The sequence below is a fragment of the Carcharhinus amblyrhynchos genome, chromosome 17 (assembly GCF_965287045.1).
Source record: "Carcharhinus amblyrhynchos chromosome 17, sCarAmb.v2.hapA, whole genome shotgun sequence".
NCBI classification, from domain to species: domain Eukaryota; kingdom Metazoa; phylum Chordata; class Chondrichthyes; order Carcharhiniformes; family Carcharhinidae; genus Carcharhinus; species Carcharhinus amblyrhynchos.
The window spans coordinates 35721115-35747205 of NC_137340.1; the positions used below are offsets into that span (position 1 = coordinate 35721115).

At 43.4% G+C, this 26091-nt stretch overlaps 1 protein-coding gene across 1 annotated transcript in view; it reads right to left on the reverse strand.

Moving 5' to 3' along the window:
* The window catches only part of afap1l2 (actin filament associated protein 1-like 2), a 231168-nt gene that overhangs the window by 63823 nt on the left and 141254 nt on the right, over nucleotides 1–26091 (reverse strand). Inside the window, exon 4 of the mRNA XM_080205816.1 lies at nucleotides 18966–19060. Coding sequence (XP_080061942.1) covers nucleotides 18966–19060 — 95 coding nt within the window. The remainder of the gene's footprint in view (nucleotides 1–18965; nucleotides 19061–26091) is intronic.

Sequence of the window (26091 nt, forward strand, 5' to 3'; positions counted from 1 at the left end):
CAAATATCCTTGGTGAGGAAGAGTAAAGAAACGCAAACAAAATAAAATGAGGAGGATCATAAGGGGAAAAAGCTAGTAAGAAAAGAAAGCCCTTACTGTAACGTTGGTCCTGTGGAAATGCAAGTGATAGAGAAAAATAACTGCTGGTAATTGAGGAAATGGTTATGGATAAACCACAATCTTTGACAGCATTTCAGAATGTGGAAAAATCCTTGGAAGTACACCCAAAAGATGTCGCGTGTAAACATTGAAAAGCCTGGGAATATGCCACACAGCTGACAGAAACATAACTCCACAAAAATTCCACGACAGCTAAGAATGAGAGCTAAGGGCAGGATTTGCAACCTTGAGGCGGGTAGTGGGAGTTGGAAAATTTCCTGTCCGGCCCACCAGCCTCGGGAGGGAGTGCCTGCAAAGATGGGAATTTCCACTATGGTGGGGTGCTGTTGGAGATGGCTGGAGGTGGAGCTTACCCACCCAGGAAAAAGCTCAGACACAGCAACAGTTGATTGCACAAGTGAGCTGTTAAAGAGCCTCTTATCAGTGCTGTAGGACTTCATCCTCATCTCTCATAGCACCCCCACACACAGTCACAGTGCCCCATCCTATACTCTTTAATGTTCCCCATCACCCCTATGGTCCCTCTGACAAGATATGTTGCCCACCCAACCCATTGCCTCTCATGGTCCCATTCTAGGATATGCCCTAAACAACCAGAATGGCTCCTCATGCGCCCACCCACACCCCTCCCCCACAGCCCCTGCTAAGTTATGGCACTTGCATGCTAATTCACCCACTGTGCACTACATAGAACTAATTAATCCTATAATGACTGAGGGATGTGTTAGCAAATCACAGAAACCCTGTTGTTTGTCCATTGTCGTTGATGAGGACCTCGACACCATCAGTCATTTTGAGGCTGGGTGCAGTGTGTCCGAAGATGACTGATCAGGCCAATTCAAGCATGGAATGTCCTGGCACATATTGCACATAGAAACCCTACAGTGCAGAAGGAAACCATTCAGCCCATCATGTCTGTACCAACAACAATCCCTCCCAGGCCCTATCCCCGCAACCCTACATATTTACCCCACTAATGCCTCTAATCCACACATCCCAGCACACTAAGGGCAATTCAGCATTGTCAAAGTACCTAACCCGCACATCTTTGGAGTGTGGGAGGAAACCCGAGCACCCAGTAGAAATCCACGCAGACATGGGGAGAATGTGCAAACTCCATACAGACAGTCACCCAAGCCAGGAATCGAACCCAGATCCGTGGAACTTTCAGGCAGCTGTGCTAACCACTGTGCCACTATGTTGCCTATAAAGCTCTAAAAAGTCATCCATTGATAATGTTCCATTTAAAAAAAAAATTTTTACTGTAGGTTAATAAAACTGTCAATCATCCAGATCCTTTAAAGTATTATAATCCAAAACTCTAAGCGTTTGAAACTTCTTGATTTTGTACAATTAAACATTATGAATTGAACAGCAGAGATCAGGGACCTAATCAATCAAACAATGTTTCCCTGGGGCGCAGATGTTTTAGTACTCTAATGGATGTTTCAGCTCACAACTCTGAGCTACTGAGGGTGTTTGATTGCATGCTAAGGCTCTCTGATCTCTGCTGTCAATTTCACACTGTTCATTTACACCAGGTTAAATGCTTTTGATGACATGTTGTTTTTGTTATTGATACATATTAGGGGCCCAAAGATGAATACTTTTATTGCCTTCTAAGTAAGATGACTTTTTAAGAAACAAAGTAGAAAGTTATTAACAAATTACTTCTTTTAAAACTTTTTAAAAAATACCTCTTAATTTCATGATAGGTTTCATCGGTTTTGCGGTGTGTAATGAGTTAACAAACAAAGTGCCATCGTTTGACATTGGGACATATGGGGCTGGGGCTGGGGAGTGTGGGTGTGGTGGCGGGGGAAGGGCTGGAAGTGTGTAGCTTGGCAACAGAGACATGAGGATATAGCTTAGCATGGGGCATGAGGTATCATGGGGCGGGTGAAACGGTATAACTTGGCATCGAGAACATAAAGGGCCATAAAGGGTGTGTGAGGGCATGACTTGGCATGCATGGGGCATGGAGTGGAAGGTGAGGGCATCATTTTACTCTGACCATTTTGAGAGTCAGAAATGCCTAATCTGCAAATTCACCCCCTGCTATACCTATCTCCCTGGCTCCAGCCTTGCTATACCTGTCTCCCAGTGCTCCTGTCTGCTGTACCTGTTCCCCAAGTGCTTCAATCTGCTATACCTTTCTCCCAGTGCTCCAGCCTGCTGCTCTTGTCTTCCAGTGTTTCAGCCCTGCTCTAGCTGTCTCCCTGGCTCCAGCCTTGCTGTACCTGGCTCCCAATGCTCCAACCTGCTATACCTGTCTTCCAGTGTTCCAGCCTGCTGTACCTGTCTCCCAGCACTTCAACCTGCTATACCTGTCTCCCAATCCTCCAACTCTGCTGTACCTGTCTTCCAGTGCTCCAGCTCTGCTGTACCTGTCCTCTGGTGCTCCAGCCCTGCTCTACTTGGCTGCCTGAACGCCAGCTCTGCTGTATCTCTCTGCCTGAGCTTCAGCGCTGCTCTACCCACCTCCAGGACTCCAGCCCCACTGTACCTGGCTCCCCAAGCTCCAAGTCTACCAATCCAGGTCTATGGTCTCCAGTTCTGTCATACCTTTGCTTCTCTCAGCCCTGCAACTTTCAGCACAATCACCAATGCTGGTGTTCATTGCTAAACCAATCCCTCAACATGAGCGGGAAGCAACCTTGATTGGAGATGCAGTTCCAAGCAGAATCGTGCACTGAATAACAGCTCGTTGACAGGTATTTGAAAAACTGCCTCTGAGGGCTACGTAGAGAGGCTTCATGGGTCACATTTGATGTACCTTGGACAAACCTGGTGCTAAGTGCTTTCACACCTTCACATGTCCTATTTTGTTCTTGTAACGTAGATGTGTTTTTCAAGCAATGATTCTTCATGGGGATCTGTCCTGCAAAACTGATCCTTACATTGACCAATGTTGTGTGTATGATGATATGAATTAGTGTTTTTTCAATGAAGAAAGCACCATAATGCAGTGAAAAAGTTCCAAAATGTCCTGTCAGCCTGTGTTGTCATCTTTCCTACTATGATTTAAACGGCTCTGCCTTTTTTTTTAAATCTTGGTTTGATGCTTGAAAAATCTTCTATATTAGTTGACAGGTATTCTGTGATGAAATTGAAATGAACATCTTTGTTTCTTTCCACTGTGGCCATTGTCAATGCTTGGTTGAGTTTCAAGTGTTAATTCAGTACAATAGGTGTTGCAACCACAAGAAGTTGTAATAACAGCTAATCCTTTTGATTGCCCAGAACATTAGCTGAGTTTCTGAATTAATAACCTAGCCATAATATCACTTGGCTATCGTCTTCCTAGCCACTCTCAAGAAAAGCTGCCCTCTAGCATTTAGCAATTTTTGAGGTGCAGATTTCATCTTTCTCAACATGCACGGCATTCCGACAATGGGCAATACCTGGCATCCAGCAACAGTGATGTCACCAAGTACCCGAAATAGCCAATCGCATTGAAGAATTCTCACAGATTGCAAATTAGGCAGAAACAGTCCGGTTTATCACTCACTTCTGACAACCTTACAGAAGGCAAAACAAAGACTGGAGCACACACAAGTGATTTAGTTGAAGATGAAATATTACAAACAAACTTCAAAAAATAAATGTCATTATTTTCAAAATCTATGGAATCTTTTGCATGGAATGAAGAAATTTGACTTTCCACAAACATAAAATTAGCTTTTCAGGGCCAGAGAGGTCTCTAATAGTACTTGTGACTGTATGTGACAGTAAAACCAATTACAGTTCACTCAACAAATTGTAAGCATTTCAAAAGTTTTTCCAGTGATACTAATGGCATAAAAGGCAGAAGTTCACATCAAAAGCAGCAATTTCTAATTATGTTTTCACTGCAGGACTTCAACAGGGCACCCTGTAGAGGAGCAGGAAATCACTGAGAGCAACTTCTGGATTTCCACATTTAACTGCATTGTGAATGCCAGAAGTCACTGTCAGCTTCCCAGAGTAACGAAGGCTAGGACTGACAACTTCAGCATCATGACAAACTGCAAAATCTGGGCCATGATCAAACTTTAAGACTGAACTTTGAAACTTGAAAAGTTTGCGTCTGTGTGAATACAATCTTTGTGGTCATTAATTCAATTCATTTGGATAAGAACGCAAATCATCTGAAACATATTTGGTGAAGACCCCCAAGTAAAAAGTCAAGTGCAAACTGTGGTTTTGAAATGTCAAAAAGAATGCAATCGCAGAATTGAACTGTACATTCTGCTGCCACAGATAAGATACATTGAATTACACACTTCCAGTACAGTGGAATTCAGCCCTGAAAGCTGTTAATGTTACTATAAGTGGCAAACTGCCCAGCAAAACATCCAACCACAAAGCAGATCCCTTTCACAGGCTGATGCAGAGTCCAAAATGTTGAATTACCACACATTAAAGCAGAAACATCATGATAAAGGGTTTATGTGTCCTGCTTCATGCACACTGGCTGGCAAAGATTAAAGGGATGTTAAGCCTTTACCCAAGTCTTTCCTCTTTTACATCAGAATACAAAAGCATTTGGCTCAGTGGATGTTTACCATGTAAAATATTTACTGCAAGTTGATTAGGTTATTTTGTTGGCTTAATGCAAAAATGTGTAGGCAGTAATTGGGAAAAGTTGCTTTCAGCTGGGGACCATTGCATGGGGCAGGGGAGGGGGGGGATGCTTGATGAGAAGGGACCTGTGCTCCCTGAACGTGGCAGCACAGGTGGAGAAGGTGGTGAAGGAGGCATATGGCATGCTTGCCTTTATAGGACGGGGTATAGAGTACAAAAGCTGGAGTCTGATGTTGCAGCTGTATAGAACACTGGTTAGGCCACATTTGGAGTACTGCATCCAATTCTGGTCACTGCACTACCAGAAGGACGTGGAGGCTTTAGAGAGAGTGCAGAGAAGGTTTGCCAGGATGTTGCCTGGTATGGAGGGTCTTAGCTATGAGGAGAGACTGGGGAGACTGGGGTTGTTCTCCCTGGAAAGACGGAGAATGAGGGGAGACCTAATAGAGGTGTATAAAATTATGAAGGGTATAGAAAGGGTGAATAGTGGGAAGACCTTTTCCCAGGTCGGAGGTGACGATCATGAGGGATCACGGGCTCGAGGTGAGAAGGGCGAGGTATAACTCTGATATCAGAGGGATGTTTTTTACGCAGAGGGTGGTGGGGGCCTGGAATACGCTGCCAAGTAGGGTGGTGGAGGTGGACATGCAGGCATCATTTAAGAATTACCTGGATGGTCACATGAGCAGCCTGGGAATGGAAGGATACAAATGAATGGTCTAGTTGGACCAATGTGCGGCACGGGCTTGGAGGGCTGAAGGGCCTGTTTCCTGTGCTGTACTGTTCTTTGTTCTTTTTGAGAAGGGAGTGGAGCAAAATTGGTAACATTGCAATTCTGGGACTTATCCAGTGATATAGGTGATGCCAGTAATGGTTTTGTGAGTCAGTATCACCTGAGGCAGGTAACAGTACACCTTGCAATGGACTGAAAGCCCTGCTAGGAGATGGCAGGATTTAAAGATTCTAGCAGCTGGCAAAATCAAATCTGAGCGATGGCCAAAATTCTCCAACTGCCCATGCCCCGCCACCGCTGACAAGGACAGAGAATTTGGTGCTCAACCAAATTTCCATTCACTACAGCAGGATGGGAGAATCCCAGCTGCGAGTGAAGTCAGAGAATTTACCCTTTGTCACGCTTTGTGTAAGGTCTGATAGCTCATCACAAAGTCAGAATGATAAACTGCACTAATGCCATTGCAAAGTCATGAAGCTCACCTTTATGAAGATTGTTTGCAATCATATATTGTTTGCAACATATTACAGAGGTTTGTTGCTTATAGAAGTTAGAAATGGGTTGAATTTTCCAGGTCCCACAGGGATAAGGTTGGAGGCTGGAATGGAGGCAAATATTGAGATGGCTCCCAGATCCAATTCTGCCTCTGAGTGGTCTTGGCACAAGTAGAGTTTGTGCCAAGTAGAGATTGGCACAGGGAACAGACCAGCAACAATGGACAGCTAATTAGGCTCAATTAAATCCCCACTTGCAGTCAAATTGTTAACACCTTGGGAATCCTCCTGTTTTAGACATCCACACCCCCATGCTCCTCCCCAACCTGCTGTAGTCATAGACTGGCTATTGTCTGAAGGTGACCTGGGGAGGCACCTGTGAGTCCTATTTGCATCTCAGTCCCCCAAAAACCAATAGCCCAAGGCGGCTACAGCTGTGGGTACTGGCCATTGTTTTTTCGGACTTCCCCTTCACACTTATGGCTTAGCAACTATCAGCAGACTTGTATTCTAAACTTTGAAAACTTTCCACAAGACCTTTCTATCTTGTGTTCTCCCACTAATGTTGACAGCGTTCATCTCGCCCAGTGAGACGGCCAGCTGGCGTTTTCTGCAGGCCCTCCTATTGGGTCTGTTGGTTCCCTGGTCCACACACTGTTCGTAATTGGATAGGTTTCCCGGAAGAGGCTTCTTAATTGAACATCTCTGTGATGACCTTGACCAACCTCCCACCAAGGCCATTTCTAGGATCCTGACAAGTAATTGAGGCCAAAATTGGAGTCATTTGGCAAATCCTGCCCCAAAACCAGACAGCGAGCATTCAGCCCATCATTGCTGTGTCAACTCTTTGCGAGAACTTTTCAATTAGTTCCACTCCACCACTTTCTCCACAACCCTGCCATTATCTCATCTTCAAATATTTATCTTTTGAAAATTATTATTCAATATGCTTTGTCTAGTCTTTGGAGCCATGCATTCCATATCACAATGACACTCCAGAAAAGAATTTCTTTCATCGAACCTTTGAGCCCAAGTTTAATGATTGTAATCTTTCCTTTGAGTCAGAAGGTTATGGAATCAATTCCCACTCCAGAGACTGATGTAAAAAATCCAGACAGACACTCCAATGCAGTACTAAGGGAATGCTGCACTGTTGAAGGTGCTGTTTTTCAGATGAAACATTAAACTGAGGTCCTGGCTGCTCTCTCAGGTGGATATAAAACTCTCCTGTTACTATTTTGAAGAAGAGCAGAAGAGTTAGCCCTAGCCCTGACCAATAATTACAGTGCAGGAGGCGGCCATTCAACCCATTGACTCTGCACCGACTCTCTGACAGAGTAGCTAACCCAGGCCTATCCTCCTGCCCCATCTCAGTAACCCCATGTATTTACCCCACTAATCTACCTAGCCTCTACATCGTTGGACACTAGGGACAATTAAGCATGGCCAGTCCACTTAGCCTGCACGTCTTTGGACTGTGGGAGGAAACCAGAACACTCGGAGGAAACGCTGACACGGGGAGAACGTGCAAACTCTACACAAATAGTGACCTAAGGTCAGAATTGAACCCAGGTCCCTGGTACTGTGAGGCAGCAGTACTAACCACTGCGCCACCGTGCCGCCCCAGATATGGAGGATATAGCTGAAAGAGGTTTTGCCATATTATTCCGTTCATGATTTTGACTGTCTCTATCCTTAATCTTAATACAAAAGCAAAACAACGCGAGCGCTGGGAATCTGAAATAAAACTAGCAAATGTCAGAAATAATTAACAAGTCAGGCAATATTCGTGGTGAGGGAAACACAATTAACATTTCTGGTCCTTACAGCAAGACAATGATGAGCATTTTTAATGGTTTGCCTCGGGACACAGCCTTCTGTTAATGTGCTGTCACTAAGTCAGTATGACAAACAGTAGAACAGGCAGAAACAGGAAGGAGGGTTATATATTTATATTCTTAGCTGTAGTACCAGCAAAACCCAGTTGCCAATAACTAATCGAGGGGATTTTTATCCCTAATTTGAAGGGGTTTCATAAATAGCACAACAATCGGCATTACTTTTTCACTATTCGACAAACATATGGCAATAAAATGATGAGAAGTGAGTGTTCAATATTGTTGTATTAATATTGCAGCATTGTGGCACAGTGGTTAGCACTGCTGCCTCACAGTGCCAGGGATCCAGACTCGATTCCCAGCTTGGGTCACTATCTGTGTGGAGTTTGCATGTTCTCCCCGTGTCTATGTGGATTTCCTTCAGGTGTTCTGATTTCCTCCCACACTCCAAAGATTGATTGATTAAGTTGATTGGCCATACTCAATTGCCCCCAAGTGTCCTGGGGATGTGTAGGCTAAAGGAATTAGCAGGAAAACATGTGGGATTGTAGGGATAGAACCTGGGGTGGGATTGTTGTCGGTGCAGACACGATAGGCCGAATGACCTCCTTCTGCTCTGTAGGGTTTCTTTAATAATTGAACCAAGAAAGTCATCAGAGGCAGAAGGAAGAATGATCTACTTTCTAATATTTGAGCTTGTCCCGCTTCATCATAAATCTATTTTCTAAATAAGTCGAGTTTTTAAAATTCCCTTGTTAAGATAATGTGAAGATGGTCATCAAACTGGCACTCGAATGGTTAAGGTACATTTGACGTTGCAGGATAGTGCTTTGTTACTTAATGTGCGTGAATACCAGGGAATTCAGTCTCTGGTTCCAGATGATAACTACTGCTGCTCATTTTCCCACAGTCTTCGCCAGTGTTTTGCTTGATACAGCTGAAACTCCTCCAGCTCCTGATATGGCCTGTGCTGTGTGATATGTGACCTGCAATGTTACGGCCTCATGTGTTCCCAGCATTTTCAACCAAAATGGCCATTATGAGCGTACTTTTATTTATTTATCAAAGTTTTGCTTACACGCTTTGAAGTGCAATATTTAAAGCATGACAAACTCAATACTTAGCAATTCAGTAAAGGGCAGACCTTTCTACCAACTGTATAGGTTCACTTGCAGTTGTGTCACTGAAACTACCAGACTCTCCAAGCAATAGAAGTAGCACAAAATGGCACAAAGACAAGAATTTCTATTTTTATTCTCCGGCTGGTTCACTTTGCAAAAAAAAAATTGGGATCAGATTGATAGGGATATGAATTTTCCTCCTTGCTCAAACTGATTAAAGCTTATTATAGTCTCCAACCATTTATATTGTCCACATTGCCAAAGGCAGCCACCTCTATTAGGCAAATTGCCTTATCTGTCTGCTATTATTATTGGAGTCAATTACAAAGGCATCGATAGAACAGATTAAGCATGCCAGGCAGTTCAATAAGTACTTACTCTGTAATCTGATTTCAACCAATGTCAGATCCTTTAAACTGCTTCAGTCACCCACTTGTACCTTGTTAGATATGAGATTAATGCTGAGATTATGAATGCTAACCATCAGGAGAGGCAGTTGCGAAGTTAGATTTCCTACTTTTCTGATAAAGTATGGCTTTTGCAGCCTTTTAGCTAAGATAAAAGCCAGAATTTTACCATCCTGCCTGCCACAGGAATTTGGAGCGGGCAAGGGGCAGTCTATGGAAAGATCCGTTGATCTCGGGCGGGATTTTACAACTTTGGGGCAAGCGAGGCTGTGAAATCCTGCCCCAAGTCTCAGACCAAGCCCGAGATGGGGTGTAATGCCACATCTTGTCAGCTTAGATTTCCTTTGTCTCTTTCTTGAGAGTACCTTGAATTGGATTCAATTGGATTTTGAATTTGTTTTTTGGAGCAAGCAAGGGATGGATTTGAGTTTCCCATCCAGTTTGAGCATTGGCTTTGTAACTTCTAAAGATGGAGTAAAAAAAATTATTAAAAAAATACATAAATAAATGTTGGTCACTTACCATTTTGGTTTTACCATTCACTGCATATCATGGGTAAATTGCATTAGCTGTTCTCTATGTAGTGGTGTCTATGCAAACTCTGGCTTTTCTTAACACTGAGAGACACTGAGGAACAACTGGAGTGCGATCTCAACAAAGTGAGAGAATTTGGAGAGCAGAGGGTAATCGGTGAGAAGGTGATGGGGGTACTCTTCTGCCTTTTTTGACATTTAAGCCCTGAAGGAATTGGTTCTTGCTCTACCACAGGTGAAGAAATAAGCTGTCTGGTGAGTATCTGATAAGGCCAAAGCTTGAAGGTGATTTAGATAAGTTGAGTGAGTGGGCAAACATATGGCCAATGCAATGTAATCTGGATAAATCTGAAGTTATCCACTTTGGATGGGGAAACAGAAATGGTGATCAATTGGGAAATGTTGATGTACGAAAGGACCTGGTGTCCTAGTGCACCTGTCACTGAAAGCAAGGATGCAGGGTCCAGCAAGCAGTTAGGAAGGCAAATGGTATGTTGGCCTTCACTGCAAGGGAGCTTGAGTATAGAAGTATGGATGTCTTACTGCACTGTACCAGGCCTTGGTCAGACTACACCTGGAACATTGTATGCAGTTTTGGTCACCTTATTTAAGAAAGAATATACTTGCTATTGAGGGAGTGCACTGAAGGTTCATCAGACTGATTCCTGGGATGGTATGATTGTTGTAAAAGGAGAGATTGGGTTGATTGGGCCTGTATGCACTGGAGTTTAAAATAACGAGAGGGGATCTAGTTGAAAAGTATAAAATTCTGACAGGGCGAACAGACTGGATGCAGGGACATTGTTTCCTCTGGCTAGGGGAATGAAGAAAGAGTCACAGTCTCAGGATACAGGGAAGGCCACTTGGAACTGAGCAAACAGGTGGAGAGTCATTGAATACATTTAAGAAGGAAAAAGATTCCTCGATTCTAAAAATGTCAAGGGGTATGGGAAGAGTGTGGGAATACGATTTGGGATAGAAAATCAGCCATGATCATTTTGAACGGTGGAGCAGTTTTGAAGGGCTGAATGGCCTACTCCTGCTTCTATTTGCCATGCTTCTATTTTATGCTGAAGGTTTTAAATAGTACAATAATTTGTGATGAGTTTAATAAATACTGGAATAAACTAATTAACTAATTATTTACAGCACAAAGGTATGGCAGGACAGGTTATGGCTGCAGCATGGGAACTCCTGAAGACTAGTGTGATCCAGGGCAAGCCAGGCTGCCGTAAGCGTTTGCAGCTTAAAGAGCTTCAGCTCAGAGTCACTGAATTGGAAGCTGGCCTGCGGAGACTGAGAGACATCAGGGAGTTACTCAGGGGTGGCACGGTGGCACAGTGTTAGCACTGCTGCCTCGCAGCACCAGGGGCCCAGGTTCAATTCTGGCCTTGGTCACAGTCTGTGTGAAGTCTGCACATTCTCCCTGTGTCTGCATGGGTTTTTTCCAGGTGCTCTGATTTCCTCCCACAGTCCAAATACGTGCAGGTTAGGTTGATTGCCATGCTAATTTGACCCTGTATCAGTGACTACCAGGGTAAAATATGTGGGATTACGGGAACTGAGCCTGGGTGGATTGTGGTCAGTGCAGACTCGATGGGCTAAGTGTCCTCCTTATGCACTGTAGGGATTCTATGATTCTACTTTGTACCAGGAGGCAGTCATACCCCTTAGGTGGTTTCCTCCAGATGCTCTGGTTTCCTTCCACACGCCAAAAATGTACTGGTTAGGTTGACTGGCCATGTTGAATTGCCCCTTAGCATCAGGGGGATGAGCAGGGTAAGTACGTGGGGTTACTGACACCGGGTCTGGGTGGGATCATTGTCAGTGCAGACTCGATGAGCTGAATGGCCTCCTTCTACAATATAGAATTCCATGATTCTATGAACTCAGAAAAATCACAATCACCAGGGAAATGGTGATGAGGAAATTGTTGGGACTGCAGGTTGATAAATCCCTGGATCCTGGTGGGTGTCATCCTAGGGTTTTAAAAGAAGTGATAGTTGGTGTGTTTCCAAAACATGCTAGATTCAGGAAAGCTTCCATTAGATTGGGAAATGGCAAATGTAACTCCTTAATTCAAAAAGGGAAGGAGGCAGAAAACAGGAAACTATAGGCTGGTTAGTTTAACACCTGTCATAAGGAAAATGTGAGATGCCATTATTCCAGATGTTATAGCAGGGCACATAGGAAAAAAAAAATCAAGCCAATCAGGCAGCATTAATATGGCTTGTGAAAAAAAAAGTCATATTTTATCAATTTATTGGTATTCTTGGTGGCACAGTGGCTAGCACTGCTGCCTCATACTGCCAGGGACCCAGGTTCAATTCCGGCCTTGGGTGACTATCTGTCTGGAGTTTGCATGTTCTCCCCACGTTTGTGTGGATTTCCACCGGGTGCTCCAGTTTCCTCCCAAAATCCTAAGCTGTGCAGGTTCAATGGATTGGCCGTGGTAAATTGTCTGTTTGTGTCCCAAGATGTGTGGGTCAGATGGATTAGCTATACAAAACATGTGGGGTTACAGGGATAGGGCAGGGGAGAGGGATTGGGTAAAATACTCTGTGAGAGAGTCTGTACATACTTGATAGGCTGAATGGTCTCCTTCATAGGTTTCTACGATTCTTTGAAGGAGTTACATGTGTTGTAGGTAAAGGGGAATCAATAAGAACATAAGAACATAAGAAATAGGAGCAGGAGTAGGCCATCCAGCCCTTCGAGCCTGCCCCGCCATTCAATAAGATCATGGCTGATCTGTCGTGGCTCAGTTCCACATTCCCGCCCTCTCCCCATAACCCTTAATCCTCTCGCTTATCAAAAACCCATCAACCCGCGTCTTAAAAATATCTGGCGAGGCAGCCTCCACCACTTCAACGGGCAGAGAATTCCAGAGATTCACCACCCTTTGAGTGAAGAAGTTCCTCCTCAACTCCGTTTTAAACCACCCCCCCTTTATCTTGAGGCTGTGCCCCCTAGTCCTACTGTCCTTTCTGAGCGGGAAGAGTCTCTCCACCTCTATCCTATCCATCCCATTCATCATCTTATATGTCTCAATGAGATCTCCCCTCATTCTTCTAAACTCTAATGAGTACAAGCCTAGTTTATTCAGCCTCTCCTCATAGCCCAACCCCCTCAACTCCGGTATCAGCCTGGTAAACCTCCTCTGCACTCCCTCCAAGGCCAAAATATCTTTGCGTTAGTACAACGACCAAAACTGCACACAGTACTCCAGCTGCGGCCTCACCAATGCCCTATACAGCCGCAGCAAGACCTCCCTACTTTTATATTCAATCCCCCTCACGATGAAGGCCAGCATCCCATTAGCCTTCCTGACCACCTGCTGCACCTGCAGGCTGGGTTTTTGCGACTCATGCACAAGGACCTCGAGGTCCCTCTGCACCGTTGCCTGCTGCAGTTTTTCGCCACGTAAGTAATAGTCCTTCCTACCATTATTCCTACGAAGGCATTTGATAAAGTTCCATATCAAAATTTACTGCAGAAAATAAAGGTTCAGGTGGTAACATATTAGTATGGATAGAGGATAAGCTAGCTAACAAGAAACTAAAGGTTAACCTAAAAATGTCGTTTTCTGATTGGTAGAATGTGACAAGTGGTTTGCCGCAGGGACTAGTGCCTCAGATTTACACTATTTACATAATTTACATAAGTGACTTGAATGAAGGGACCAAAGGTATAATAGTGAAGTTTGCTGACAGCCCAGAGCTAGATAGGACAGTGAATTGTGAAGAAGACGTAAGGAGGCTACAAAGGGACATAGAAAGGTTAGGTGAGTGGGCAAAGATTTGGCAAATGGAGTATAATGTGGGAAAATGTGAAATGGCCCATTTTGGCAGGAAGAATAGAAAATAAAATTATTATCTAAATGGGGAAAGATTTCAGAGCTCTGAGACTCAGAGCAATCCGGGTGTCCGACTGCACAAATCACAAGAAGTTAGTATGCAGGTCCAGCAAGTCATTCGCAAAATGAATAGACTGTTATCCTTCATTGTGAATGGAATTGGTTACAAAGTTAGGCAGGGAGGTAATGCTTCAGTTGCACAGGGCATTGGTGAGAATCTTGGTTTATTCTCACTGGAATGATGGAGTTTGAGGGGCGACCTGATAGAAGTCTACAAGATTATGAGGGGCATGGACAGAATGGTTAGTCAGAAGCTTTTTTCCAGGGTGGAAGAGTCAATTACTAGGGCCACAGATTTAAGGTGCAAGGGGCAAGGTTTCAAGGAAACGTACGAGGTAGATTTTTTGCACAGAGAGTGGTGGATGAAACTTGTTGTCGGGGACATAGTGGAAGCGGATACGGTAGTGACTTTTAAGTGGCGTCTTGACAAATACATGAATAGGATGGGAATAGAGGGATATGGTCTCCAGAAGGGTAGGGGGTTTTACTTTGGGCAGCAGGGTTGGTGCAGGTTTGGAGGGCCAAAGGGCCTGTTCCTGTGTTGTAATTCTCTTTGTTCTTTGTTCATATCTTAAGTACTGTGTAAAGTATTGGTCTCCTTATTTGAGGAAAGATATAAATGCATTAGAAGCAGTTCAGAGAAAGTTTCCTAGACAAATAACTGGAATGCTGGGTTGTATCATGAGGAATACAAGACAAATCAGGCTTGTATTCACTGGAGTTTAGAAGAGCAAGATGTGACTTGATTGAAACATTTATGATCCTGAGGGGTATTGACAGGGTGGATGTGAAGATAATGGCCAGAACTCTACCACTTCGCCCGCCACAGAATCAACCCAGGATCCGATAATGGAAATCTCCATTGACCCTGGTGGGGGGGGTGGTGCGGTTTTCCAGTTGTAAAATCCCACCCAATATTTCTTCTTATGGGAGAATCTAGAACGAGGGGATCTTTGTTTAAAAATAATGGGTCACTCAATTAAAACAGATGAGATTTTTTTTCTCTGAGGACTGAGAGTCTTTGGAACTCTTTCTCAAAAACTGCTGGAAGCAGAACCTTTGAATATTTTTCAGGCAGAGCTCAATAGATTATTAACAAAGGGGGTGAAAGGTTATCAGGTAGGCAGGAAGGTGGGATTGAAGTTACATCAGATTGGCCACGATCTTGTGGAATGGCAGAGCAGGCTTGAGGGGGCAGGATGATTTACTCCTGCTCTTAATTTGAATGTTCTTATGTTTGCATTACTTTTCTACTCATTTACTTCCTCAATGTGTGGCCATGGGTCAATGCCCAGGAAATTAGGGCAACAAAAGACCTTGGCTTTCTGATAATGATTATCCTATCAAGAATAACATTTCACATAGGGTGAGCTACATCAGATCAGCTCTTACGTCATCCGGAGCTAAATGTGTATTAAAAGTAACTTATAAGCGGGGTCAGACTCTGCTGGGATGGGACATCTCATAATGTACCCCAAGTATTAACATTAGCATTGTTTTGTCCACAAAGTTGCTGGTAAAGGTACAGTGAGGACAGAAGGGTACCTAGCGCCTTGGTGATGGGACGAACAGTGTTTCTCCTTAACAAAGTTAAAAGATTTAGAAATAAACAGAGGATGGACTGGGAATGAACCAGAATTGAAGTGGGTGAAATTAAATACAGGAAATGAACTGTGAAATGGGGGACGGAGGTGGTGAGGTCAGAAAGATTTAAGTTAGTGAAGGAAAAAAAAACAAAGAAAAGTAAAAACTTCAAGACTTGATAATTTAAAATCTCCATAAGCAATTGACTACCTGAAGGAATGACACTCCACACTTTCTGGATAAGAAAATTGATTGGTAGCCATTAATCACACTGTAAAAAGAGTTTTTAATCTATTAATCATTTTCATTGTGAGCTTAATGGGCAGTTAATAGCAAATGTGGAAATGTCATGAAAATCCTGGACAGTAAATTGTGAAATGTTGTTTAACAGAGGAGCGGGGCAAATTGGTCAATCATTTATAGTAATTTGTGAATCCCGGTGTATCTCTTCCTTGTCACAAGCTGTTGGCTACTTTGTGCATTAATAATGGAAAACATCATTCAGACCACGTGATACTTTCAGCAAAATCTGGCCCACTGTATTCTTGCGTGATACGCCGCCACCTTATGGTTTATTTGGAAATGTTGGTGTTAACAGCCTGCGCCAAAAGGATTTAATTGCCTGATCATAATATTTACATACAACTCCTACGCTTGTAGTAAGATTCACATCTGAAGTTGGTCTGTCTCATTGACTGACTCGCAAATTATGGCGAGTAGCAAAGTCCATGCAGCAATTCAACTTAAATCCACTCCAGTTGCTGGTTTGTCCCCTTTGACTGCCGGTTAACCTCTGGGCCTTCTTTTTGATTGAATCTTTTCTACATACTACAGTTCTATTGTGAATTCTGACAATTTTGTGCTGGGGGCTGTTTTTGTTTGCTTGCAAAGCAGTTTTGTTCCATTTTTGGTTGGCCTGGCTCCTCTACTTTAGGGCTGAAGGACAAGTGGGAGCAGTGAAGGGAAACAGAAGAGGAGTCGCCTCGGGAAGAGGGAGTGGGAAGGCGTGTGACGGGGTGGGGAATCTTTAGGGATTGCCTCTCAGAACAAAACAACATATTAAAACAAAACTATGTAAACAGGCCTGCGAGCAGATAGCTATTTCAATCAGAGATTTTTTCTTGCGAATGGGCATGAATTGTACCTTTAAGGAGCTGATGATGTATGATGCCCTACAGCTGAACTGGTCGAGTTGTGAAATCACCAGTTGGGGTAACTATCATCTGAAATAATTAAAGATGGTCTGGATCTGATCACACTAATCTAATTTAACTTACAGGCTGAGAAAGGCTCACTCACACTGCTAAGCAGATTGTATCTTGCAATTATGGCCACTCCCTGGCACAACTACAGAATAAAGGAGTATTTAAACTACAGACCCTGCCACCTGATTGCCTACTGACACTGATCTCCAGTGTGTAACTCTTTGCGGGAGCTCTTTTCCCACCCAACCAATTAGCTCCTTTCTAAATGAATGGGGGACTTGTTCCTTGGTGAGATTCATTTCCTGTAGGTTACAGTTCAAGGAATAGTTTTTTTGTGAATAAGTTCAATTGAAGTGAATTAAACAAAAGTGCAGCGCACTGAAGTACTGAGTCACTGATGAAGAAGTTTTCCAGCACTGACCACATGAAAGCACAATCTCACAGTTGTATTCTCAACCTTGAGCAATTAATAACCAGAGAGTATTATCATTAGGGGCAGTTTCTTGAAAATCAGTCGGCATAATTTTTCTTTTGTTCATTTGTTATCCCTCTCTGAATTGTTTAAACAGTGAATGCAAACAGTAGCATGGCGCTAGAAAGAGTTACTGAGCAGAACTCTTAGGATACATATCCCAGTGGTAGCGACAAATCCAGGAAACATGGATGTTAATTCAGATTCCAAAACCCTTCTAAATCAATACCTTAAAGAACTTAGCAGCTCATCTATTCAGTAAATAAATTGCCCAAAACAAATCTATGCAGCCTGAATATTCCAACCAAACCTGATGATGTGAAAGTTTTCAGAGTGTTTTTTTCCTCTCAGCCTGCAAGGTGACATATAGTCACTACACACAGCTTAACGATGGCCTAATGCTATCATTGCTAGATTATTAATCCAGAAACTCAGCTAATGTTCTGGGACCAGGGTTCGAATCCTGCCACAGCAGATGGTGGAATATGAATTCAATAAAAAAAAAATCTGTAATTAAGAATCTACTAATGACTATGAAACCATCATCAGAAAAACCCATCTGGTTCACTACATTGTTTTGGGAAGGAAATCTGCCAATCTTACCTGGTCTGGCCTAAATATGATCTCAGAGCCACAGCAGTGTGTTTGACTCTCAACTGCCCTCTGAACAAGGGTTACTAGGGATGGGCAATAAATGCTGGCCAGCCAGTGACATCCATGTTAAAGTTTATTTATTTATTAGTCATAAGTAAGGCTTACATTAACACTGCAATGAAGTTACTGTGAAATTTTCCAAGTCATCACACTTCAGCCCCTGTTTGGGTCAATGCACCTAACCAGCACGTCTTTTAGACTGTGGGAAGAGACCAGAGCACCCGGCGGAAACGCACGCAGATATGGGGAGAACCTGCAATTCCACACAGGCTGTGGCCCAGGTCCCTGGCGCTGTGAGGCAGCGGTGTTAACCACTGTGCCATCGTACCGTCTCATGAATGAATTTTTAAAAAAACTATTGCTTTACCAAAAGTTAATCGAATAAGTAAATGGAATTATTTTGAGTCAAGTCAAACACCTGGATCGAACCCAACTGATTTGTCACACTCATTCTTAGAGCAGGGGGTGTGTAAGGGATTGCTATTTGCCAGAATAATCTAACTCATTCTGATTGCATTGACTTCAAAGAGACTGGAAGAGAACAATTTGTCAGTAAGTACAAGTAAATTTCTTTAGCGGCACCTCAAGGAGGCATTCCTGTTCTGCTTATCGTATTGCTTCTGCTCACAGAAACATGTCATTAATAACCTGTTCCAACATATAGAAACAATTCTATCTATTCCAATGAAAGACTAAGTAAATTCCCTTTGATGGTTTTGGCTGTCACTGCGGGTTTATTTCGGTCTCTGTAAGATATTTAATCCAACTGCAAAAATAAAACACCCACATCAGGCTACCTGTCAAATCAGCCTCCCTCTTAAAAATGTTTACCAATGTATAATGACATGTTTGTCTTCCGTCGCAGCATCATACTCAAGACCTTTACTCTCCCAACATTAACAGGATGGGCAGCTCATCAACATCTGGGAAAGGTTTGTGGTTGGAGCAGCTGTAACAGCAAACTGCTGTGGAAACTGAGTTTGCAGCTTTGAGAAATAAAACAAAATGAGGCATTGTAAGATGAAGTAACCAGTCGTATTTGCAGCATTGGATCGGAGATGCATTACTTGGATAAATGCTGAACATCCCAGTCACACTGTTACTTTGGACACAGGATACTGAGTGTAGTCTAAGGAAGTCATGAGACAATGTACTTTTCCTCCTAGGAAGCTGTTCAGAACTCTCCAGACCTTGCACTTTGATGAGGTAAATGTGACAGATCAGGCAATAATTGGACGGTTAATTAGCAACATGCCACCTGACCAAGTTCCAGAAAGAAAAGGGAAAAAAAAAAATCACAAGAACGTAACTTTCAAACTTACAATTTTTGTGGGTGGGAGCTGAGGCAAGCTCTTCTGTGGTGCAGGCGTGATCTTTCTACATTCTATTCCATTCGGAATATCGCCGTGATCCAAGCCTGGGGAAACAAGCAAAGATGTCAGCTGTAAAATTTACTGCGAGCATTTCTGAGATTTATGGACAAAAGATTCATCAGGCAAATCTGATGAGGTGAGAAAACAACATAATTCTACTTTGACAATCTGAAACCTGCACTTCCAATAGTTTATAGTTTCAAAGCGAGTTCAGCTTTGGATGAGCTTATATAGGTGGAAAATGAAAGCAATCAATAAATGCAAAATGAGGGGATAGTTCTTTTTATGCGGAGCTTTCTAGAAATTCAACAATATGTTGACATGATTAAAAAGTTCTTTCAAAGATTTGAGGTGACACACAAACTATTCTGCTCACTGAGCTAATTCTGGGAAGGCTGAATCTGGTCAAGTTGGATACAGTGCAGTAAGTCTCATGCTGTGACCTGGGATAGAGCCAAAACAGTGACTAGAATACAGAATTATAATGTCAGGATTATAAAGAAAGGCTCTATCAAAATGTCTCAAAGCTTCCTGTTTGTCATTCCAGTTTCTTAGCCTCGATGTTAACTCCCCCTGTGACAGTGGCGAAGGAAACTAGGGTTTTTGGGACTAAACCCAAAAAACAGGGAAGCATATCTTAACTTTCTGCACAGCAACCCATTGCTGGTTTCACACTAGCAAGTTTCAATACATAACTCTACGTTAAATCAAGCTCATACAGTACAATTGGGAGCCTAATTTGTATTTAACTGTTGCTGGTTGGGTTTCACAAGGCTCAGGACATTCAGAAAGGTGGCATTTTATAGCACTTTTTGTGGACCATGAGAGTTGAGAGTGTAACTCTGACTTCCCCAACCATCTGCTGGGTGGGGGGAATACTGACTGCCATATCCTGTTCAAACTGCTGAGTGAAAGCTGTGATCGTATCCTGGCGACATTATCGAGACCTGATAATAGTATCATCCGTGATCCCTCCAGCCTTGGGCGGGGCTCCTTGCCACCCATCCCATGGAGGAGGTTACTACTGCAGGTGATTAGTTGCTGTTCACTCCAGGGTGGGTATAAGTGACCTGGAGCATTTTAATGGCCCAATTTGCACTAAATTGCCTCTCGGTCACCTTGTAATTCCAGCATTTGGTCCTGCTGCCATTAGTAGTCTGCTGGCATTTTGTCCTGTTGGAATAAGCGCAGTTCCATTTGGCCTAATTTTCCTGCCTCTTGTCCAAGCCCCTCATCTTTGTTGCTGTGGCATTTCCTGAGGCAGTGGGGGAGGGATTTGATTTGTTCCCGTAGCAGACGTGAGCCAGGCAACAGCATCCCCTGTCACTCCGTTGCTCCTCTTATGGCTCCATGTGATGTGGCAACCCAACTTCAATTTTGAACTCCACTTGGATTTAACTTGCATTCAGGACCTTCTGCCCATTGATCTCCAAGGTCTGGCTCTAAGCCGCAGGCTGCTAATGGGTAGGGCCTCAGGCTCAGGAATGCAACACAATATGATCATCCTATAGCATCAACGTTCATTCCACCTCAAGGTCCACCAATGCATCTGGTTGGTAGATTCAGGGTCCAGTAAGGCTTTGGAATGCCTGTGTTACCTGAATAACAGAAATCACACTTAAAGTTCCCCAATCACCGTACCTCACATTTTAATGCCTAATTAACAAAGACAGCAACAGTGAGAAATTCTCACATCCAATCAATACAGTTGTTCATGAAGACATTGCAATGTATTGGTTGCAATTTAAATCCAGTTTATATTCCTAAAAATGCAAGTGTGCTCAATGTGTTTAGTTGCCACTTGGTGCTAATGTCATCCATACTTTCCACATTCTTCTACTCCGCACCTTGGACTTAATTCAGATATTGGCAGAATAAGTGACTGACGGCCTTTTTGGAGGATGATTGGTTCTCCTCGGGGGTTGAGGAAATGGTGAGAGGGGCACGCTGTGGGCTAGAGTAGTAAAACATCCCATCTATCTCAGAAACCTCCATGCCTCTGGTGCTCCTGCCTCTGACCATTCTCTCAACACGTCAGTAATTTACAATGGAATAAACCATTGCCAGGAATCAAGATGGGGGAATCATGCACAAACGGGAACCTCTGGGCAGCATTTGTTGATGAAAATTACTGCAGCTGGGCTTGCAACCACAGTACAATTGCTGAAATGGCCCTGGAGTTGCCAAATAGTCCAAAATACATTGCAATGTCTTCATGAATTGTTGATCCGTATTGACGGATCTGGTTAAGAATCTCACACCCTCGTGGGGTTCTTGTCATAGACGACAACAGCACATTGGCACAGGGCAGCAGATCTCCTGCGATCCCAATCCCACAGCTTGATTGGCTAAGAAAGGCTCAAAACCGGCTTTCCAGCTAAAGGAGGATCTGCTGTTATTTCACTTGCCCTGCGTTTCAAACACTGTTCCTCCTGAAGCTAAATGCCATTGAGGGAGTTATGTTGGTGTTGATGCCATGAAGAGTGAATGGAATCCGGCACAGATACCTGAGATCGCTTCAAGTTTGACATCTATCATGACAGAAAATAATCATATTTTATAGTACTGTCTGTTTGATATTACTTCCAAAACTCTTAACTTGAGAATAGTGAGTGAGTGAGTCAGTGAGTGAGTGAACAAGTGAAAGGTAATGTCAGAATGGTGGTATTAAATGCAAGCTAGGAGAGAAACTCCTCCTCACTCTGACTTTTCCATTATGATCTCTTCAAAGGGAATTGCTGGCTTTACATTATAAGAAAGGAAGTTTATTTATTAGTCACAAGTGGGCTTATATGAACACTGCAATGAAGTTACTGTGAAAATCCCCTAGTCACACACTCCAGTACCTGCTTGGATACACAGAGGGAGAATTTAGCATGGCCACTGTACCTAACTAGCATGTCTTTTGGGCTGTGGGAGGAAACCGGAGCATCCAGGAGGAAACCCGATCAAAGCCAGGAATCGAACAGGGGTCCTTAGTGTTAACCACTGTGCCACCATTGCCATTCTCCATATGTGCCTAATCCAATCTGTTTTGTGACAAATAAGATAGGAATAGAGGAAGGGTGGGGAGTTTTATTTCAGGACAGCATGGTCAGTGCAGGCTTGAAGAGCTGAAGGGTTGGTTCTGCACTGTAATTTTCTTTGTTCTTTAAGACCTTTCCCCATCAACAGAGAAGCAGCATTGAGAAGTTTCAAAACATATGAAATGACACCCAAGTGCCCATCATGCATGAAAGGACATATACTTTGGAGGTAGATTTAGTTCAAGTATTTTTTTTTAGGTGAATACCTTTAAACAGGTCAATGTAGCAAGAATTAAGAATACAGGAATTGTATTCAGCTATTCAGCGCCTGAAGACAAGTCTGCCACTCATCTCGACTTTGGCTTGGTTCTATCTATCCTTTTTGGCTCCATAACCATTCATACTCCTGGCCAGCAAAATTTCTATCTGCCTCAATTATAATTAAACAACTTCTGGGGACGGCATGGTGGCACAGTAGTTAGCACTGCTGCCTCACAGTGCCAGGGACCCAGGTTCGATTCCAGGTTTGTGTCACTGTCTGTGCAGAGCCTACACGTTCTCTGCGTGGGTTTCCTCCAAGTGTTCCAGTTTCCTCCCACAGTCCAAAAACCAGTGGGTTAGGCAGATTGACCATGCTAATTTGTCCCTTAGGTGTCAGGGAGATAACTTAGGGTAATTCCCTTGGGTTATTCAGATATGGTCTGGGTGGGATTGGGTCAGTGCAGACTTGATGGGCAGAATGGCTTCTCCTGCACTGTAGGATTCTATGAAAAAATGGACATGCATGTTCTGCTTTACGAAGGTTATAAGACAGCTTGAGTGGGATATTTCACCGAGGCTAATTTGCTGATGTATTTAAATGTCTTCCATATTTTTAGCTTGATTTGTGGGATACCTAAAGCAGTTCTGATATGAGCCATCAGCTCATCCTGTGTGCTCCTGTCCACCTCCAATTTGCCAAATGTGAATAGTTGCTGGCTCTGCCAATGAGGATAGCCTTTCTATGAAGCAATATCTCTCCATTTGCAGGGCCACTGATATACTGGCAAATCAGTGCCTTACAGATATCTCTGCTCCAATCCAGCAATGATTTGACTACCAAAATCATTCCTGACCTTCAAGCTTCCAATACCGAGAGTTCACTGTGTGTGCAAAACCAGATCAGATCCTGAGAAGGTTCAGCAAGACAGAGTTATACCAGTGCAGTCTGGCCAAAGACTGGTTACTGTTCAATCCACCCACATTTTACACGATGGAGTTTGGCCATGTGAATGAATGCAGGAAGAGCTCCATGTCCCATCCACTCTACAGAATCACGTGTTGGTCCTCCAACATACTCAACTTACAGTAATTGTCAAACTTTAACAACAAACCATCTAATCAAATTCCTCAGCCTTCCGAATGCAACCATATCCCACCAGCTTATAAACAGGCAGTAGGAAATAAAAATGTTTATGTAATTAGAGTGAAATGTGTTGGCAAAAGATGCAAAGGCAGCATGAGGAATAGTTTCCTTACACAGTGACTGGAATGCGCTGCTTGAAAGGGCAGTGGAGGTAAGTTTAATTGTGGCTTTCAGAAGTAGACTGGATAAGCACCTGAAGAGAACTGAAGAGCAAGTCCACTGGTGAAGGGCAGGAGTGTGGGCCTAGGTGTGTTGCTTTGCAGAAGACTGGCATAGGCTTGACATGCCATGCCATGTTTGCGTATGTTCTTATCTGCACAGTGGCACAGTGGTTAGCACCATTGCCTCACAGCACCAGGGACCTTGGCTCAATTTCAGCCTTGGGTGACAGTCTGTGTGGAGTTTGCACATTCTCTCCGTGTCTGCGTGGGTTCCTCCGGTTTTCTTCCACACTCCAAAGATGCGCAAGTTAGGTTAACTGGCCATGCTGAATTGGCCCACTGTGTCAGGAGGATTAGCAGAGCAAATATGGGGCTAACTGGCCTGGGTGGGATCGTGGTCAGTGCAGACTTGATGGGCCTAATGGCCTCCTTCTGCACTGCAGGGATTCTTTGGAACTTCGATCTGTGATGAGTTGTGGTAACAGACCATTGATTTGAAAACTCTCAGAACATAATTCATGTTTTTATGGCCATATTTTCTATGTCTATGTGTTAACCATCTGCTACTTGATCCTCAAATCCGTTTCCGCGCACACTCCAAAGATGTACCAGTTAAGTTGCTTGGTCATGCTAAATTGACCCTTAGTGTCAGGGGGACGAGCAGGGTAAATACCTGGAATTACAGCGGTAGGGCCTGGGTGGGATTCTTGTTGGTGCAGGCTTGATGGGCTGAAAGGCCTCCTTCTACACTGTAAGGGTTCTATGATTCAGTACCAGAGGAGAGAACATAGCAAGTTTAAGTTTCTGGTGAAGATCTTCCCTCCTTTGAAGATCAAAGGAAGAGTCGACATCTAAAATAAAAAGCCGCCTGTTCTCCCCCCACAGAGCTTGACTGAGTTGCTTCAGTTGCAGTGATAAAGAATAATTTGGGAATCATTTACTTTGAACATTGCCTCATATGTGTTGCAAAACGTGATTGCTAGTTTCCCCTAAGTTATTTCTAATCCCTGGAGCATTATTAGAGTTCCAGAGCACTACAGCTCCCTCCACAGCTTACAGTAACTGTTCTGCCACTGCCAAATGTAGCAAAAATTAAGCCCATTTTCAGGAATTTGTCAACATTGGCCAGAGCTGCGCAAATCAAAGTTGGCCTGTGCCTAGATTCCCTTTGGAGGACACAAGAATTTCATTTTTCCAACTGCACGAGGATAAGAGAGAGAAGAAAAAATTCCTGCATTTATATAATCACTTTCACACCTTCAGGACCCTTCAGAACATTTCACAACCAATGAAGTCCTGTTGTAACATACTCACTGCTCTAATGTAGTCAAAATTCATGCAGCAAGTTTCCACAAGCAGAAGCAAGGTAAGGCACCGCGGTGGGCAAAGCAAGGCAAGGCAAGGCCAGAGAATCTCTTTTCCAGCTATGCTGGAATGCACAACAGATTGCATAAGGAACAGTCATGTTGGCTAACAAGGGAAAACTGACAATTGAGAGATCAGATCAGCAAGATAATTCCCCTGATCCTCCATGAATAATGCTATGGGATCTTCAGCTTCCATTTGGGAGGGAAGATGGGGCCTTGGTCTAGTGTCTTGTATAGAAGTTGGCACCTCTGACAACACGGCACTCCTTCAGCAGCATATTAGGGTATCAGCCTGAGCTGACAGTCACTATCAGTGAACTAAATCTGACAAATGATGAACATTTAGTGTTGAAATAAACTCAAAATGATTTAAGTGCATATATAGACCCAACACTGTTCCGAACCCAGAACTGATTGTTTAAAAATAGGCTAATCGAGGTGAGGGATGCTACTGCTGAGAAGCAGGGTTCTCTCCATTTACAAACACACATGCAACACTGTCAGGTCAGGTACAGCTGAGAATCTTCCTCTAGCCAATCCCAACAATTCACTTTTGTTCTTGTCTCGAAAGAGCACCCATTCTCTGCTGCGTTGGCATGACATTTCCATTTCCCACACCAATAATCCTGACGGTCTTTCTGAAAGCAATTACTAATTGAGTGCCAATGGTGTGCTGTGTGCCAACGCCCACGAGGAACTGAGTTGACAGAGCCCAGACTCGATCTGCATAGCTCCTTTATGATCAGCAGACAGTGGAGAGCTTCATTCAATCTATTAAGACCAGATTTGAACCTAATTCCAAAAGGTGGCAGGACAGAGTGTTAACCCATGATGACGCCTATTTGATTAATTAACAGCTCAGAGTTTGGCTGCAAGAATTCAAGTTTTCCTTTGGCTGGGAGCAGTCATTTACTGCTTAATGGCTGTTAATCTTTGTCACCTGGTCACGATGTCATAGTGTTTTCTATCAAGTGTGGGGAAATTATAAATGCCAACTTTACAGAATATTTACAATTGGTAGCCGTCGGAAGACAATTATTTTTTTGAAACCAGCAAATAAACAGAAAGGAATTCTAATCAAAGGCCATTAGCCTTAGCTCTGACTGATTTTTCCCA